Source organism: Scyliorhinus canicula, chromosome 2 (genome assembly GCF_902713615.1).
Source record: "Scyliorhinus canicula chromosome 2, sScyCan1.1, whole genome shotgun sequence".
NCBI lineage: Eukaryota > Metazoa > Chordata > Chondrichthyes > Carcharhiniformes > Scyliorhinidae > Scyliorhinus > Scyliorhinus canicula.
The window spans coordinates 227662695-227682669 of record NC_052147.1 but is presented as its reverse complement, the minus strand read 5'-3'; the positions used below and the strand labels follow the sequence as shown (position 1 = coordinate 227682669).

Below are 19975 nucleotides of genomic sequence, written 5' to 3'. Positions count from 1 at the left end.
CAAATACAATGCTGCGAACAGATTGCTGGAAAATGGGATTAGAATAGATAGGTGTTTGATGGTTGCACAATCACTCTCCCAGGCAGTGCATTCCAGACTGTCACCACCCTCTGGGTAAAAACGTTTTTCCTCAAATTCCCCCCATAACCTCCTACCCCTCACTTGAACTCTTGTTCCCCTCATAATTTGCCCTTCAACTAAGGGGAACAGCTGTTCCCTATTCACCCTGTCCATGTCCCTTATAATCTTATACACCCGATCAGTCGCCCCTCAGTCTTCTCTGCTCCAGCGAAAACAATCCAAGCCTATCCATCCTCTCTTCATAACTTAAATGTTCTATCCCAGGGGACATCCTGGTGAATCTCCTCTGCACCTCCTCCAGTGCAATCACATCCTTCCTATAATGTGGCAACCAAAATTATACACAATACTCCAGCTGTGGCTTTTGTAATCTATGCCTCGATTGATAAAGGCAAGTAACCCATGTGCCCTTTTTCTTCTATTAACATGCCCTTCTGCCTTCAGAGATCTATGGACAAACACGATAAGATCCCTTTGTTCCTCTGAACTTCCAAGTGTCATGCCATTCATTGAATACTTCCTTGTCGCATTACTCCTTCCAAAGGGCATCACCTCACACTTTGCAAGGTTAAATTCCATCTTCCACTTTTCTGCCCATTTGACCATCCTGTCTATGTCTACCTGTAACCCAAGACGCTCAACCTCCCTGTTAACCTCCCAGCTAACCTTTGTTTCATCCACGGAGATGCGGAGCAAGGGTGAAGAGAAGGGGAATTGTGGGTACAGTTGGAAGAAGAGAATTTCCCCAGGTTTTTGGAGGGGATGATTTCACAAGATGGAAGAGCATCAAGCAGCGAGTAAGTGGTATGCCGGTTGATAGAGTGACCGAGTGAGTGATGGAAGAGGGAGTTCCTGGCCAACACACTTCCTGAAACCAAAATGAGAAAGATTAATTTCATGCTACTTATGAGATTTTTGCTGCGCACAGGGTTTATATGATATTTACCGATACAACTCCATGCATTTGGAGTATGTGAATTGCATTGAGATGTTTCTGAGAAATGCGAGAAAGCGACACTTAAGTTGAAGTCTTCTCTTTCCTTCAAGTCTCTAAATGTAGCACATTCAGCACGTATACCGAAGCCACCATCAGAATCAGCGCAGTCCTCGAACTAACACCTGGGGTGCTGCAGCAATACAGTATTTGCAATGTTTCTGTTACCACACAGTCCTTCATTGTATGTATGTGAGGTGTTTGAGACTTGACAATGTGCTATGTGATGTAAAGGAAGACTTGAACTTCTGGATTTAGTTTAAACGAAAGAGTACTAATAATTTGAAACTTATTTCCTCAGAAACAGGTGATTGAATTATATTTGTTAGATTGGTATCTGTTAGATTAAATATGAAAACTTGGATAGTTTAATATTGTGCACCTGATATGGCTTTATCAAGCATTTAAAGACATTTGCCAATTCTTGCCAGCTGAAGATTAATGTGATACATTTATTTTCAATTGATTATTTCAAGGAAGATGTATTCATTTTAAGAAAATCAATTGACTCAAAATCTATCTTTGTCCCGAGTGAAGCATTTGTGTTAAGGATTGCAAATCTTTTGAGCTGTTCTAAGAATTCTGAAATAATTACTGCCAAAGTACATGTACTACAGAGGTATAGTGAAGATTTCAATAGATGTAGCATAAATAGGGAAAATGGTATTTTTGTCTTGATAATGTTGTGTTTTGTTCTGCCAGATTCTAATCTGAGATCAGTGGACTCCTGCCCAAATCCTGATGCTGCAGATAAGACTGCCGCTTTTAAAATGTTCTCCACATCAGCTGATGAGCAAGGTAAAAATGTTCCTCGCTTATCAGCAATTATCAATTCTTCCCTAAGAAGCATCTGTGTCTAATTTACTTAAATAAGAGTTCTGATCAATTTGGCTATCTTTAAAAACAAAAGTTATATGTAACACAATATCCTCTTCTTAAAAACAACGGTATGGTAATAGCCAGAATTCTCCAGCCGTTAGGATTCTCTGTTCCCGCTGGCAGCACAGTCCAGCCTGCGGGTTTCCCAGCAGAGTGGGATGTCTTCAATGGGAAATCTCACTGTCAAGCGACGGGAGTGGACTATCCTGCCACCAGCAAATTGTGTGCCGCTGAGAAACACGAGTCTGGGTGAACAGAAGAATCCAGCCCAATGTTTCAAAACAATATATATACAGCCTAAGTACCCAGCAAGCATATTTAATTAAAAGTAGACTTTTTCATTAAATGAATAGTTGGAAGAAAATAAATATTTGTGCCAATATAGTGACTTAATGACCTTGGGACACCTCAAAATGCTTTACAGCCAATGAAATACTTGTTGAAGAGTAGTCAGTGTTGTAACTAATGCAACCTTTTCTTCACATAAAAATAAATGTATATTTTTATGAGCTGGGAATTAGTCTTGGACAGCAGCGCAAAACTGGTAATGGCAAATTAGCAGTCTGCTTTACATTAGGGAAATGGAAAAGAAATAAAAGAGATTGTAAAATGTGCTATTAGTTAATTATCGCTTGACCTGACACTTCTAGCCAAACTGACTGTCCACCCATTTAAATGTCATTCACTCTTCGGAAGAAATAAGCACAGAAGGAAGTAGAATGCAACAACTTGTGATGACTTTCCGTATCGTGCATATGTAGCTCTTGAAAAATAAATCAACAATAAGGATCTTGCCTTGAGTTAGGTATCTGTTTAGAAAAACATTGAATGAAGACAGGGTAATAAAAAACAAAAGCTATAGGGCTGCTCAGAGCAAAGATTTTCCGCTTATATACAATTAAACCTTTTAGAAAATGCATCAAACCAATTTCAGTAAAACTAAAACCACAAACGGCTGTGTGATATTGTAATCTACTGCCAGTGGCAAACATTATCCACCCAGTCTGAAAGAATACACTGTTGGAGTAAACTAGGTAGCAAATAAAATAAAATATTTTTGTGAAGGAAGAGCAATTGTAATGTTGATTTTGCCGGCACTCCACACTCTCGAACCCCCCCCAACATCCTTGATATCCCACAATGCCTTTGACCCACCCTGCAATGTCCTTGAACCCCCTCCAATGCCCTGGACCCCCTTGCAACGCCCTGGACCCCCCCTCCAACGCCCTGGCCCCCCCCTCCAACGCCCTGGCCCCCCCCTCCAACGCCCTGGCCCCCCCCTCCAACGCCCTGGCCCCCCCCTCCAACGCCCTGGACCCCCTCCCTCCAACGCCCTGGACCCCCTCCCTCCAACGCCCTGGACCCCCTCCCTCCAACGCCCTGGACCCCCTCCCTCCAACGCCCTGGACCCCCTCCCTCCAACGCCCTGGACCCCTCCCTCCAACGCCCTGGACCCCCTCCCTCCAACGCCCTGGACCCCCTCCCTCCAACGCCCTGCCCCCCCCCCTCTCCAACGCCCTGGACCCCCTCCCTTCAACACCCTGGACCCGCTCCTCCAATACCCTGGACCCCCCTCCTCCAACGCCCTGGACCCCCCTCCTCCAACGCCCTGGACCCCCTCCCTCCAACGCCCTGGACCCCCTCCCTCCAACGCCCTGGACCCCCTCCCTCCAACGCCCTGGACCCCCTCTCTCCAACGCCCTGGACCCCCTCCCTCCAACGCCCTGGACCCCCTCCCTCCAACGCCCTGGACCCCCTCCCTCCAATGCCCTGGACCCCCTCCCTCCAACGCCCTGGACCCCCTCCCTCCAACGCCCTGCCCCCCCCCCCCTCCAACACCCTGGACCCCCTCCCTTCAACACCCTGGACCCCCTCCCTTCAACACCCTGGACCCCCTCCCTCCAACGCCCTGGACCCCCTCCCTCCAACGCCCTGGACCCCCTCCAACGCCCTGGACCCCGCCTCCAATACCCTGGACCCCCCTCCTCCAACGCCCTGGACCCCATCCCTCCAGCGCCCTGGACCGCCTCCCTCCAGCCCCCTGGACCCCCTCCCTCCAATGCCCTGGACCCCCTCCCTCCAACGCGCCCTGGACCCCCTCCCTCCAACGCCCTGGACCCCCTCCCTCCAACGCCCTGCCCCCCCCCTCCCTCCAACGCCCTGGACCCCCTCCCTCCAACGCCCTGGACCCCCTCCCTCCAACGCCCTGGACCCCCTCCCTCCAACGCCCTGGACCCCCTCCCTCCAACGCCCTGGACCCCCTCCTCCAACGCCCTGGACCCCCTCCCTCCAACGCCCTGCCCCCCCCCCCTCCAACGCCCTGGACCCCCTCCCTTCAACACCCTGGACCCCCTCCTCCACCGCCCTGGACCCCGCCTCCAATACCCTGGACCCCCCTCCTCCAACGCCCTGGATCCCCTCCCTTCCACACCCTGGACCCCCTCCTCCAACGCCCTGGACCCCGCCTCCAATACCCTGGACCCCCCTCCTCCAACGCCCTGGACCCCCTCCCTCCAACGCGCTGGACCCCCCCCCCAATCAACGCACTTGACCCCCCCTCCAATGCCCTGGACCCCCCTCCTCCAACACCCTTGAAACCCCCTCCAATGCCCTTGAACCCCCCCCCCCACCGCTGATGTGCTCCATCCTCTCCCCATGTGCTCTTTGCCACCCAAATTCTCTCTCTTCATTATTTTCTTTAGTCACCCTTTGCTGAAACATTCCCAATCTTTTGTCCCACTACTAATCTTCACAGCATTGTCCACCTTGGGTGTGATTCTGCGACCCCGTTGCGCCCGACCTGGACCCGTGCACAATGGATGCATCATATGTGAGCCCCAAATCGGGTCCCGCGCTGGTCGCACGTCACCTGACACCCTCTGTTCAGCGCGATCTGGATCTCACCCTGACTGGGTGAGATCCAGATCTGAATATTTAGATGAACCTATTTGCTCATTTAAATGCCCAGACATCAGATTCACACAACGCCCGGGACTCATTGGCCACGGCTGGGAGTCCTCGCCAGTGCGCCCTTTAGTACCAATCCACACAAACGTTTACCAGGCGTAACAGTATCTGGGGGGGGGGGGGCATCACCCAGGCCATTGGAGATCCCCTGGTGATCGGGGACAGGGCAGGGTGGCGCCTGGGCATCCTGGCAGTGCCACCCTGGCACTAATAGGGTGCCTGGGTGGCATTGTCAGGTGTAAGGTTGGCAGTGCCAGCATGCCTGTGTGCCAGTTTGGCACAGCCCGGGGGAGCCTTGCCAAGTTAAAGGGGGTTTCCAGCCCCCCCCCCCCCCCCCCCCCCCCCCCCAAGGTTGAGGGGTGAGAGGCGGATCAAAAAAGTTGGGGGAGGGTTGGATGTCTGAAAGGGGTGGCTGGGAAGATCAAGCTGCCAGACAAAATGGCGCCCTTAATGGCAAGGAGCTGAAACTCTCCAGCAGGAAATCACTCTTTGTGCGGCCTCGGCGTGGAGAAACACATCAAGGCCAATAAAAAAGGCAAAAACTGAAGGATAGCGGGATGTTTCTTGACGCTGCTGTCTCCAAGAAACACCCCGCTAAATGCACTGTTCAGCAAACTTTAACTTCAGTTTGCTGAATCGTGCCCCTTTTCTTTACCTTCCTTCGTTATCCACAGATGGTGCACTGATTGAGTCTTTCTTTCTCGGTGGAATCTATCTTTGTTCAGAGTTATGAAATATCTCCTTTACTGTCTGCCGTTTTTCTACAGTTTTCCCTTCTAATCTAGTTTCCCAATCAACGTTCGCTAACTGTGTCTTCTTATAATTGCCTTTATTTAAGTTCAAGGCACTAACCCACATTTCTCATGTAGGACCTTATCAAAAGCCTTTTGGAAGTCGATATAAAAAACATCCATAGAAAGTCCACCACTTAAGTCACCTCTTCAAAAAAATTAAATCAGGCTTGTCAGACATGACCGACCATTTCAAAATCCTTCTCTTTCTCTCTCTATCTCTTACCTTGATTTCTATTTCCCCCCTTACTGTGTTTCACGATCTGGCTGAGGACATTGACAGTCAAGGACAAAGTAATTTTAGTCTCAACCTGAAGGTAAGCACTCGGTGTTTTAAGTTGGAACATTTTACACTCAACTGGAAACATTAACATTTCTAACGTATGTAATATGTTTTATACCAACAACTGCTTGAAATATTATCTGGGAAAATTGTTTGAAATCTCTGCCCAATGAGAATGTCCCTAGATTAAACTCTTGCGCTGTTTCGCTGTTGTTTTGATTTAGGGTACTTTATTTGCAATTAAAAATGGGAAGAAAAGGTGCTGCTGAGGAACTTTCATTCATCTGTGCAAGTTATAATTTGGCCAGGTATCATAATAAACTCCTTTGGTTGAAATGGCAACATCCTTAGGCACAGTATTGCCAAGTGCATACACTCCTAAATCTCACATTTCATTGCAGACATATCGGCAAACAGTTGAATTATTCAACAGAAACTACAAATTAAGAGTGTTTTTTTTTCATGAAGTCGTGTGTACTTTTTACCTACCCAAAAAGTTCAACCTAAATGGGCTTCCAGAAATTAAGCATTTTTACATTTAAAAACACACATTTCATGCATTAAAACATGAACATCAATTTCTCTGCCGCCTTTCCATCTGTTGTATGGTGAATAGAGACTGTGTTTACCAATGCACAAACTTATCAGCCAAAGTAAAGACCTTTTAGACCATCAACCGTATTTCTTCAAGAGTCTCCGCTCTCAGTGGCTCGATCCAAACCATTCAATATCCTGAGAATGGAGCCTGCAAGTATTTCTTCCTCTCCATTCCAAAAGTGGAGACAAATGCTTACCTCTAAATACTTTGACCTTACGGTTTCTAATTTGAAATCATGTTGTTATACCCAACTACCTGAGTGTTGAAGTTTAAATTACATCTCTCTTGGGACGAGATTGACAAATGACTGGCTACTCCCATTCAGCAATTGTTCCTGTTCCCAGATTTATTAAAATAAATTTTCCGCAGTGTAATTATTCCAAAGAGAGCAACTTTGAAAGAAACATAGCTGGAAGTAATTGATCACTTTCATTTTTATCTACAGATATAAAAATCCAGTTCTGCTAAAAGATTGAATTGAATGGACGTGTGACTATTCTGTGAACTGCATCATCTCCTTTCCTGTTTCAAGTCTGCAGTCTCCTTTTACTGATGTCTTTTTCTTCAACTTAATGAAATTATTTCTATTCTATTTCCAACATCTCTGCTTTCATGCACCAAAGACAATTCTTGCTCTCCTGAATTTATATTCTTACTGCGATTTATCTCTTCTGTGTCCTAAGGAATGCTCTGATATTAGCCATTCGAAATACTTTGTGTCCCCAAATCTGGCTGACATTTTAATGTTGATCGAGCTACAATAAAATGGATGCATACTATGGAGAGTGGTGGAATGTTTAGTTGGGCAGTTGATTAAATATCTGTCCTCTGAGCAATCCTGCCACTCAAATTGATGTTCAAGGTTTCTAGAACACTGGGGGGAAAGATCAGTTAAACTTGATTAACTGCCACTTAGTTAAACACTGCAAATGTGCAATTTATGCAAGCTTAGGAGACCCATGAAAAGATACACTTTATAGATGTTTATAGGATCACGAATTCAAGGAGTTCCAAATACCAGTGAACTGTAGCTAGCCTTGAAGTTTGCTAATTGTGCCAAAATATTTCCTGATGATAAGAATTGCACACGTTCTTCCAATCAGAGGGAAGCTTAGACGTACAGGGCATAAAAGGCTCACAAGATTTGCTGGTTCTCCCTCAACAGTCTATTATCTGGGCAGTAGGAAGGTATTGAGGAGGTCATGATTACCGGAGAGATAGTATCATCTGGATCTTTGAAGACTCACAGAGATGGTCAAGCATCTGTGGTTCTTTGATCATAATGAAGCTTGTAACTGCCTTTGAGATTTGTTTTAAAGAGATGAGTATGCAATGGTCTCCATTCTCAAGAACGTGCTGTTTGACATCTTTGGGACATATTTCTCGATTTGCTAATTAATTGCCAACCCATTTTTTGCTGTGTGATGCATGTGTCTTGTTTGGCTTTTGGACAACTAATGTTTTATTTACCGCACAATTAAAGAATGGCAGACTACAAGATTGAGTAACTGAATTAATTTCTTTAAGTTCTATAATAATAGTGATTTGTGTATTTGATTTGTCTCATTGTTGTGTTCACTTAGTTGAGGAATTAGCAATGATGGGTTGATTGTATAACCATTGTAGGGATTAACAAAGGCATTTACCCGTAATTGTGATGTAACACAAGTGGATATGTGTCAATGATAGGGACAGTAGTGCTGGAGTCACTGTGTGCTTGACTTGAGTTAGTGCCTACAATCACTTTGTGTAGATTTCTTGCTGACATAAGTACTGGCCAACTATTTCTGGAAATCCAAGCATCTTGATGGTGAAAACATTTCACTCTGATGCCTACTAAATGTGGAATGGTGCTCATTCCATCAGATTTTAGAATGACCTGTCATGGCTACATCATTGTCACAAGTTGAAGTTGACCTTGGCAGCATTTTTGGAGAGTTGATTCAAAGGCCTCATGGGGAGCAATCATGAGAAAACTTACTTTGCCTTGAGCATTGATCCTATGATGTGCACTCCTGTGATTTCAATTCCCCTGTAGTTCACTCAGATTTTTATCAGACAAGAGTGGAAATAGACTATATCTTTTGCTTATGAAATATTACACTCCAATTTCAACAGAAGTTGGATCCACTCAACATTTCTTCATTCAGTCTACATGGAATATTCCTTAACAGGGCAGCCAGACACCTGGCTCAGTGCTGTAAATGAGCGACATTGAGCTTGAGCATTTCTTTTGACAGCTTCAATATCAAATGGGAGGGGTGGATGTAGCTGAATTGTTGGCTGGGTTGTGGCAAACTGAGCCCTCAGACCAACATATAAAATATCCCCTGAACTTCTTCAGCACCCAAAAGCCTATCCAGCAGCCCAGAGCGCCAAGCCCAGGTGCAATTCTCAGTCGGAAGTTTGTTGAGGTCCCAGCATTTGTGCACGCTTTGGGGCGGATGGTTGCCCTGGGAAATGGTGCCAATAATGTACTTGGGCCACTGGAAGCTGAGAAAGGAATATGCCCCAACGGAATTACAACCAGTCTATTTGGGTCAGCTGCTCACTGTTCTGGGTAACTGTATTAGCAGACAGGGCAAGTCAGGATGACACCCAATTATTGATGTTAGTGCATTCCCTTAATTCTCAGCAGATAATTTTGGGATTCACCAGCACAGAAGGAAATAGCATCTGTTCATGCCACAACCCACCCATTAGTCAGAGTCTGCATCTTCAGGCAGACAGAAAATAGTGAGTTAAGAAGAGTCATTTTGGACTCGAATCATTAACTCTGTTTCTCTCTCCACAGATGCTGCCAGACCTGCTATGTTTTGGCAGCAGTTTACGTTTTTATTTCAGATTAACAGCATCCACAGTACTGTCCTTTTGTTTTAGAAAGTAGTTGGATTTTACCATTAGACCATACATACTCTTCATTCACCTGAGGAAGGAGCTGCGCTCCGAAAGCTAGTGTTTGAAACAAACCTGTTGGACTTTAACCGGGTGTTTTAAGACTTCTTACCATATATACTGTCACAGAACATCGAACAGTACAGCACAGAACAGGCCCTTCGGCCCTCGATGTTGTGCCGAGCTTTGTCCGAAACCAAGATCAAGTTATCGTACTAGCTGTCATTCTGGTGTGCTCCATGTGCCTATCCAATAACCGCTTGAAAATTCCTAAAGTGTCCGACTCCACTATCACAGCAGGCAGTCCATTCCACACCCTAACCACTCTCTGAGTAAAGAACCTACCTCGGACATCCTTCCTATATCTCCCACCCTGAACCTTGTAGTTCTGCCCTCTTGTGACAGCTACATTCATCCGAGGAAATAGTCTCTGAACGTCCACTCTATCTAGCCCCTCAAAATCTTATAAACCTCTATTAAGTCGCCTCTCATCCTCCTCCGCTCCAAAGAGAGAAGCCCAAGCTCCCTCAACCTTTCCTCATAAGTCCTATCCTCCAAGCCAGGCAGCATCCTGGTAAATCTCCTTTGCACCCTTTCCAATGCTTCCACATGCCTCCTTTGGTGAGGTGACCAGAACTGCACACAATACTCCAAATGTGGTCTCACCAGGGTCCTATAGAGTTGCAACATAACCCCACGGCTCTTAAGCTCAAGCCCCCTGTTAATAAATGCTAACACACTATAGGCCTTCTTCACGGCTCTATCCACTTGAGTGGCAACCTTCAGAGGTCTGTGGACATGAACCCCAAGATCTCTCTGTTCCTCCACATTCCTCCGAACCCTGCCGTTGACCCTGTAATCCGCATTCAAATTTGTCCTACCAGAATGAATCACCTCACACTTATCAGGGTTAAACTCCATCTGCCCAGCTCTGCATCTATCAATGTCTCTTTGCAGCCGACAACAGCCCCCCACCTCATACACTACTCCACCAATCTTACTGTCATCAGCAAATTTAGTGAACCACCCTTCAGCTCGCTCACCCAATTCATTTATAAAAATCACAAATAGCAGAGGACCCAGCACTGATCCCTGTGGTAGACCGCTGATAACTGGTCTCCAGTCTGAAAATTTTCCATCCACCACCACCCTCAGTCTTCTATGTGATAGCCAGTTACTTATCCAATTGGCCAAATTTCCCTCTATCCCACACCTCCTTACTTTCTTCATGAGTTGACCATGGGGAACGCCTTACTGAAATCCATGTATACGACATCAACTGCTCTACCTTCGTCTACACACTTTAAAAAAAATAATTTTTATTGAAATTTTTTGAAAAATATATATCAACAAAACAATACAATAATAACAATAACAATAATAATAATAAACACCCCCTGGCACCCGTAACAACGCATATAACAAACCCCCCAACCCCAATAAACAACAGAATAAATTAACAATAAGTAAATTAACTTATACACTATCCCCCTAAACCCCTTTCCCCCCCCTCTCCCCCCCCCCCCCCCCCCCCCCCCCCCCCCCCCCCCTCCCGGGTTGCTGCTGCTGCTGATCTAGTACCTTATCGTTGAGCCAGAAAGTCGAGGAAAGGCTGCCACCTCCAAAGGACCCTTGTATCGACCCCCTCAGGGCGAACTTGACCCTTTCCAACTTAATGAATCCCGCCATGTCATTAATCCAGGTCTCCACACTCTGAGGTCTCGCATCTTTCCACTGGAGCATGATCCTCCGCTGGGCTACTAGGGACGCAAAGGCCAAGACATCGGCCTCTTTCGCCTCCTGCACTCCCGGCTCCACCCCAACCCCAAATATCGCGAGTCCCCAGCCTGGCTTGACCCTGGATCCCACCACCCTCGACACCGTCCTCGCCGCCCCCTTCCAGAACTCCTCCAGTGCCGGGCATGCCCAGAACATATGGGCATGGTTCGCTGGACTCCCCGAACACCTGACGCACCTGTCTTCGCCCCCAAAGAACCTACTCATCCTAGATCCGGACATGTGGGCCCGGTGCAGCACCTTGAACTGGATGAGACTAAGCCTCGCACATGAAGAGGAGGAGTTCACCCTCTCCAGGGCATCCGCCCATGTCCCCTCCTCAATCTGCTCCCCCAGCTCCACCTCCCACTTAGCCTTCAGCTCCTCTACCGACGCCTCCCCCACCTCCTGCATTACCTGATAGATGTCAGACACCTTCCCATCCCCGACCCACACCCCTGAAAGCACCCTATCCCTTCAGCAAAGAGAACCCCTCCACCTGTCGCCTAGCAAATGCCTTGACCTGAAGGTACCTGAACATATTCCCCAGGGGGAGCTCAAACTTCTCCTCCAGTTCACCAAGGCTCGCGAACCTCCCGTCAATAAACAGGTCTCCTAACTTCCTAATGCCCACCCTGTGCCACCCCAGGAACCCGCCATCCATGTTCCCTGGGACAAACCGGTGGTTCCCCCGCAGCGGGGCCTCCACCGAGCCCCCCACTTTCCCCCTGTGTCGCCTCCACTGCCCCCAAATTTTGAGGGTGTCCGCCACCACCGGGCTCGTGGTGTACCTCGTTGGAGGGAGTGGCAACGGAGCCGTTACCAGTGCCTTCAGGCTCGTGCCTCCACAGGACGCCATCTCCATCCTTTTCCATGCTGCCCCCTCCCCCTCCATTACCTACTTGCGTACCATCGAGACATTAGCTGCCCAATAGTACCCAGAAAGGTTGGGCAGCGCCAGCCCCCCTCTATCCCTGCCCCGCTCCAAAAAGACCCTCCTTACCCTCGGAGTCCCATGCGCCCAAACAAATCCCAGAATACTGCTGTTCACCCTCCTAAAAAAGGCCCTCGGAACGAAAATGGGGAGGCACTGAAACAAAAACAAAAACCTCGGGAGCACCGTCATTTTGACGGACTGTACTCTACCCGCCAACGACAACGGCAGCATGTCCCACCTTTTAAATTCCTCCTCCATCTGCTCCACCAACCTAGTAAAATTGAGCTTGTGCAGAGTCCCCCAGCTCCTAGCCACCTGAACCCACAGGCACCTAAAACTCCTCACTGCCCTCTTTAGCGGGAGCCTACCAATCCCCTCCTCCTGATCTCCCGGGTGCACGACAAACAGCTCACTGCCCAGGTTCAATTTATATCCCGAGAAACTCCTGAACTCTGCAAGAATCTCCATCACCTCCGGCATTCCCCCTACCGGGTCTGCTACATACAACAGCAAGTAGTCCACATACAGCGACACTCGGTGCTCCTCCCCCCCTCGCACCAAACCCCTCCACCTCCTCGACTCCCTGAGAGCCATGGCAAGAGGCTCTATTGCCAGCGCAAAAAGCAAGGGGGACAGGGGGCACCCCTGCCTCGTCCCACGGTGGAGCCTGAAGTACTCGGACCTCCTCCCATTTGTCGCTACACTCGCCATCGGGGCCTCGTACAGCAACCTCACCCATTTAATAAGCCCCACCCCAAACCCGAACATCTCCAACACCTCCCACAAGTACCCCCACTCAACCCTATCAAAGGCCTTCTCCGCATCCAATGCCACCACAATCTCCGCCTCTCCTTCTGCTGCCGGCATCATTATCACATTTAGCAGCCTTCGCACGTTAGTGTTCAGCTGCCTCCCCTTCACAAAACCCGTCTGATCTTCATGTATTACCCCTGGCACACAGTCCTCTATTCTAGTGGCCAAGATCTTCGCCAGCAACTTGGCGTCTACGTCCGCCTTCAGATGCGAAAACACCCGGGCCCGCTTAACCGGCCCATTCAACCCCCTCACGTTCCACGTAATCAGCCGGATCAGGGGGCACCCCGCCCCCCTCCCCCGTCGACTAGCCATACCCCATCGACTGCTCGCCCCTGGCCATCACCCATTCGGCCCGTTTCCCACGGCGATAGAACCTCACCCCGACCCCCCTCGAACTCCTCCCTGGCCAATCCAGCTGCAACCCGGTATCTCCCCCCCCAAGGCTTGGACCCATCCGAGCCGCGACTCTCCCTCCACTGTACTCCCGTGAGCCAGCTGACTTCTGCTGACCCCGGCAGCTCCCGCTCTAACTCCGACCCCTCCCGATATGAGGTCCCCCCTCCTCCCCTGCATCAGCTCCTGGGCACCGCTTCAGCGCAGGAAACCCGGTCTAATAGCCACGCCCCTCACCACCAGCTCCACCCTCCTCGTCCCGCAGCGCGGGAAACCAGAGAAAAGCCCGCGCTTTCACACTGCCCCATCCCACCAACGCAGCTCCCAAACCGCAGTCCCAGCCCAACCACCAACTCCATACAAACAAAGACACAGATCAACCACAAACCCCAGTACCCCCCTTAGAACACAAAACCATAACCCACATCGTCCGAAAGCGAGAGAAAAAACAAAAACAAACAGAATAACCCGCTACAGCATAAACAATGATACATGAATAGAATAGAAAAACTCCCACAGCCCCCAATCTTTAGTTCAAGTCCAGCTTTTCAGCCTGCACAAAGGCCCACGCTTCCTCCGGGGACTAAAAGTAGTGATGCCGGTCCTTGTAGGTGACCCACAGGCGCGCAGGCGGCAACATGCCGAACTTCACCTGCTTTCCATGGAGCACCGCCTTCGTCCGGTTAAACCCGGCTCTCCGCTTGGCCACCTCTGCACTCCAGTCCTGGTAGATACTCACTACCGAATTCTCCCACTTACTACTCACCTTCTTGGCCCATCGGAGAACACACTCCCAGTCGCTGAACTGATGGAACCGCACCAGCACTGCCCGCGGGGGTTCATTCGCCTTAGGCCGCCTGGCCAGCACTCTATGGGCCCCCTCCAGCTCCAGGGGCAGATGGAAGGATCCTGCCCCCACCAGCGAGTTCAACATCACGGCCACATAGGCCGGCAGGTCCGACCCCTCCAGCCCCTCCTCGAGGCCCAGGATCCGCAGGTTCTTCCTCCGTGACCGAAGCTCCATCTCCTCAAACCGATCTTGCCACTTTTTATGAAGTGCCTCGTGTATCTCCACCTTCCCCACGAGGGCCGAAACCTCCTCCTCGCGCTCAGAGGCCTGCTGCTGCAACTCGAGTATCGCTGCACCCTGGGTTGTCTGGGTCTCCAGCAGCTTACTCGTCGTCACCTTCAGGGATTCCAACAGCTCCCCTTTCAGCTCCGTGACTTCATCTACACACTTAGTTACCTCCTCAAAGAATTCAATCAAATTTGTGAGGCAAGTTCCCACTACTGTCCTTCACGAATCCATGTTGACTATCCCGGATTAAGCTGCATCTTTCCAAATGGTTATTAATCCTACCCCTCAGGACCTTTTCCATTAACTTACTGACCACCGAAGTAAGACTAACTGGCCTATAATTATCAGGGTCATTCCTATTCCCTTTCTTGAACAGAGGAACAACATTCGCCTCTCCAGTCCTGTCCCCGTGGACAGTGAGGAAACAAAGATCAAAGCCAAAGGCTCTGCAATCTCATCCCTTGCTTCACAAAGAATCCTAGGATATATCCCATCTGGCTCAGGGGACTTGTCGACCCTAAGGTTTTTCAAAATTGCTAATACATCTTCCCTCAGAACATCTACCAACTCCAGCCTACCCGCCTATATCACACTCTCATCCTCATAAACATGGCCCCTCTCCTTGGTGAACACTGAGGAAAAGTATTTATTCAGAGCCTCTCCTATCTCTTCTGACTCCTGCACAAGTTCCCACTACTGTCCTTGACCGGCCCTAACCTCACCCTGGTCATTCTTTTATTTCTCACATGAGAGTAAAAAGCCTTGGGGTTTTCCTTGATCCGACCCGCCAAGGACTTCTCATGCACCCTCCTAGCTCTCCTAAGCCCTTTTTTTTAGCTCATTCCTTGCTACCTTGTAACCTCAAGCGACCCAACTGAACCTTGTTTTCTCATCCTTACGTACGCTTTCTTTTTCCTCTTGACAAGACAGTCAACCTCTTTTGTGAACCATGGTTCCACTTTTCATTTGTGCCTTTCTCTGACAGTTTCTGTTCCCATCTTATGCTCACTAATTCTTGCCTAATTGCATCATAATTACCCCTCCCCCAATTGTAAACCTTGCCCTGCTGTATGGCCCTATCCCTCTCCATTGCAATAGTGAAAGACACCAAATTGTGGTCACTATCTCCAAAGTGCTCTCCCACAAACAAATCTAACACTTGGCCCGGTTCATTACCCAGTACCAAATCCAATGTGGCCCCACCTCTTGTCGGCCTATCCACATTATAGAATAGAACAGTACAGCACAGAACAGGCCCTTCGGTCCTCAATGTTGTGCCGAGCCATGATCACCCTACTCAAACCCACGTATCCACCCTATACCCGTAACCCAGCAACCCCCCCCCCCCCCCCCTTAACCTTACTTTAATTAGGACACTACGGGCAATTTAGCATGGCCAATCCACCTAACCCGCACATCTTTGGACTGTGGGAGGAAACCGGAGCACCCGGAGGAAACCCACGCACACAGGGGGAGGACGTGCAGACTCCACACAGACAGTGACCCAGCCGGGAATCGAACCTGGGACCCTGGAGCTGTGAAGCATTTATACTAACCACCATGCTACCCTGCTGCCACATATCGTGTCAGGAAACCCCCTGCACACACTATACAAAAACTGCCCCATCCGAACTGTTCGACCTATAGAGATCCCAATCAATATTTGGAAAGTTAAAGTCACCCATCACAACTACCCTGAGACCTCCACACCTATCCATAATCTGCTTTGCAAATTCTTCCTCCACATCTCTGTTACTATTTGAGGGCCTGTGGAAAACTCCTAACGACGTGACCGCTCCTTTCCTATTTCTAACTTTAGCCAATGTTATCTCAGTCGGCAAATCCCCCTCGAACTGCCTTTCGGCAGCCGTTAAATTATCCTTGGTTAACAATGCGACTCCTCCACCTCTTTTACCACCTTCCCTCCTCTTACTGAAACATCTGTACCCCGGAACTTCCAACAACCTTCCCTGTCCTAACCATGTCTCTGTAATGGCCACAACATCATAGTCCAAAGTACCAATCCACGCTTCAAGTTCACCTACATTATTCCGGATGCTCCTTGCATTAAAGTAGACACACTTCAACCCACCTTTCTGTCTGCTGGTACACTCCTGCAACTATGATACCCTCCTCGGTACCTCACTACTCTCAACACTGGCTTCTGGACTGGAGATGGGTGCACTTCCCACAGGTGAAATCAGCAGGGACACTGAAGGCATACCTCACCTCAAACATTCTGCAGGAAGAACATTGCACTGCCTTCCCTGCCATCTCCCCGAGATAACTTGCGGATAAAACAAGAAAATGAAAGAAAGAGCTTACCTGATATTCACTCACCCCCTTGGGTTAGAGGAGGTGGAAGGGTGGGGCGACACTACAAGTGTAGTGTCTCGGGTTTAGCAACCGCCCAACTTAAATACAGGTAAAAATAAACACTTAACCAGCAACCACTGCGTCCCGCACTATAACAGCAATCAGCTGTTATGGACCCGCGCAAACAATTTAAATCTGTACTACTTACCCAATAGTCACTCTGTCCTCACTCCGACAGGATTCAGACACCTGTGTAAATCAAATATGAAATAAGCTGCCATTAATGTTTGGTCAGCAACATGGAGAAGAAATGTGGCAGTACATTGCAGGTAAACAATAACACTATTGGATGGTGTCATTGGCAGACACTGATAAATTTTCAGTGCATTTGAAATTGAACATTGTAGACCACACAGCAACGGAAAATGTGTGCGTTGCCTGTGTTCTAGCACAATTTGAGCAGGTTTATCATCTGATAAATAAATCATTTAGAAAGCATATTGCCTTGCTGCAGAATGTTTTTTTTGAAGAGGTTTATTTCGCAATTTAATCCCCTTAAAATACAGATCTGAAAGATGTGTTCAGTTGTTTAAACGTTCAGTTTGACAAACAGCTTTGTAAATTGATAAAGTACTGTTGCTTGTTCATTAATACAAGTACTTGACTCATGTCTTCCTGTGAGTGCAGCTGGCATTGGAATTGAACATAGCCTTGAGGAAATTGTTGAAACAGAAGAGATAAAAGCCCTAGACGTCGATGATGCCGAAGGTGCTATTGTTCGAAAAGGAGAAGTGACACTCTGCAAACAGGATTCCATAGATGTTCCATCCAATTCTGAAAACGCACAGACTTCAGAACCTGGCAATTTAGATGTGACAGATAAAGAAATCAATTCCAAACCTGAGGGCAAGTAAGTACTGGTTAATGATATGGTCGGTGGCTTCTTGTGGCACTTCAGATGACTGTATTAAAACATTGTTTGAACAATTCCCAAAATATTATGGCGGCACGGTAGGGCAGTGGTTAGCACTGCTGCTTAAGGCACTGAGGATCCAGGTTCGATCCCAGCCCCGGGTCACTATCTGTGTAGAGTTTGCACATTTTCCCCGTGTCTGCGCGGGTTTCACCCCCACAACCCAAAGATGTGCAGGTTAGGTTGATTGGCCATGCTAAATTGCCCCTTAATTGGAAAACAAATAAGTGGGTACTCTTAAATTTTTTTTTTCAATTCCCAAAATATTGTCTGCTCAGTTTACTAAAGTCTAATCTTTTAAGTATCAAATTACTTTCCACTTAATGGAGTTAAGTCTGTTGCTTGCCATCTCTTATGATAATGAGCAGTGAAATAGATATGAAGTGTAATGTATTGTAACATTGTGTTCCAGTCATCCAGAAGGTAAAAATTCCATGGTAAATATGAGGCAAGAGAGTCTTTTAGTGATGTAAAATATTGAATACGTAAAGCCTGTTGCTATTTGCTACGTAATATTCATCAGATATCTCAATCACCGGAAAGGCATTGGCCAAGACTTTGCCCAGCAAAATTATTTGTATTTACTGTCATTGACAGTGAAACTGACAAGAACTTGTAGATTCGGCATATGTATAGTTAAACATGGAAATACAGATGTTGTTAGTGATTCGCCATTCCTCGACAGAATGCAATGTTGGAAGTCCCGAGTATCAGTTAAAAACCACTGAACTGAACCTTGCACATTTTCATACTTTTATTCACAATAAATAAAAACTTTTAAATTATTATGCCTTTTTGAATGAGGTGTAACTGGGTTTTCAACACCATACTAAATCATAATTATTGCTGAACAACCTCTCTGCTTCTGCAAAACTAATTTTATATTTGTGGATTGTCGAATTTCTCCGAACCATGGAGACTTTTATTTTTGTTTGTTTGTAACACTTGTTGATATTTCAGCCAGATGTGGATTCCATTAATCGTTTGCAAAAAATAGTTTACGTGCATCCAATGCTTATTTTAATACGAAGGTTTCCATTTGTTGAAAATGTGAAGCCAATTTACATTGTACATTTTATCATTTTGCAGAGCCAGTCATAATGCTTTAATTTTACTTTTAATTTTGAAATGATTTTAAAGCTTTGCACTGGATCAGTTTGAAGTATCAGGCAGCATAACCATAAATGTTCTCTCTATAACACCCAACACAATCCTCACTCCCAGCCCTGCCTCCATTTTTTTTGTAGCCAAACATTTTGCAAATTCTGTGCACATACAAGCCCACTTTAATACTGGTGCTTCCACTTTATTATTTTTTACTTGTACCTCAACAGAGTAAGTACAGCTGAAGGTGTCTACAACCAAATTGTGATGGAAAAGGATGAAAATTCGATTAGGGCAGATATGGATAAGGATCTGCCAATGACAAACACATCTGGTAAGTGTCACATATAAACAACACCGTAACCATTCCACGAACAGGCCATTGAGCCCAACAGGTCTGTGCTGCTGTTCATGCTCCACACAATCTTTTTCCCACTGAGTTTAGAGTTGTTGAATGGCACAACCCAATATTTATTTGTAAGGCAATAGAATCTAGAAATGTAACAGTGAAACTGCCCTGTTGCCTGGACTGCATCTTTGTCTTCGTCACATATACATCAGTAAATCACCAGGAGAGATGGATATGATCATTATCATATAGTTCCCGTACCAGCCTCCCCGGACAGGCGCCGGAATGTGGCGACTAGGGGCTTTTCACAGTAACTTCATTGAAGCCTACTCGTGACAACAAGCGATTTTCATTTTTTTTTTCAGTTCAACAAATACAACTAAGCATTTGTGCACATGATTCAGAATAAAGAACATACAAAGCTATGCATGCTCTGATGGATCATCTTTATTAGGTTAAACAGAATAATCTCTTTGATCCCAAACCTACAGAATATTCCACCCTACAATCTCCGGTCTCCTCAACCTTTACGTGGCATCTTGATGCTTTTAAATAATGATTCAAGTGTCAGCTTTTGGTCAAAACTGACTACACGTCTCCTCCTCCTCCTCAGTGGAATCCACCAAGTTAACTGGTCTCTGGTTCGACTGAGTACAAGTTATTAGGTTTGTCTCATCATCGGTGAATGTGACTGGTCACTTGAGTTCAGATGGTCTTTTTGACCCCCAGGACATTAATTTCAAAT

At 47.2% G+C, this 19975-nt stretch overlaps 1 protein-coding gene across 5 annotated transcripts in view; it reads left to right on the top strand.

Annotated features, from left to right (window-relative positions):
- Nucleotides 1–19975, top strand: part of cobll1b (cordon-bleu WH2 repeat protein-like 1b) — a 251139-nt gene that overhangs the window by 209451 nt on the left and 21713 nt on the right. For 4 of the 5 annotated variants that reach the window (XM_038789694.1, XM_038789695.1, XM_038789699.1 and 1 more), the window contains 3 exons: nt 1778–1873; nt 17492–17714; nt 19112–19215. In XM_038789694.1, the coding sequence (XP_038645622.1) occupies nt 1778–1873; nt 17492–17714; nt 19112–19215 (423 nt within the window). The remainder of the gene's footprint in view (nt 1–1777; nt 1874–17491; nt 17715–19111; nt 19216–19975) is intronic. The other variant, XM_038789697.1, reaches the window with a different exon arrangement.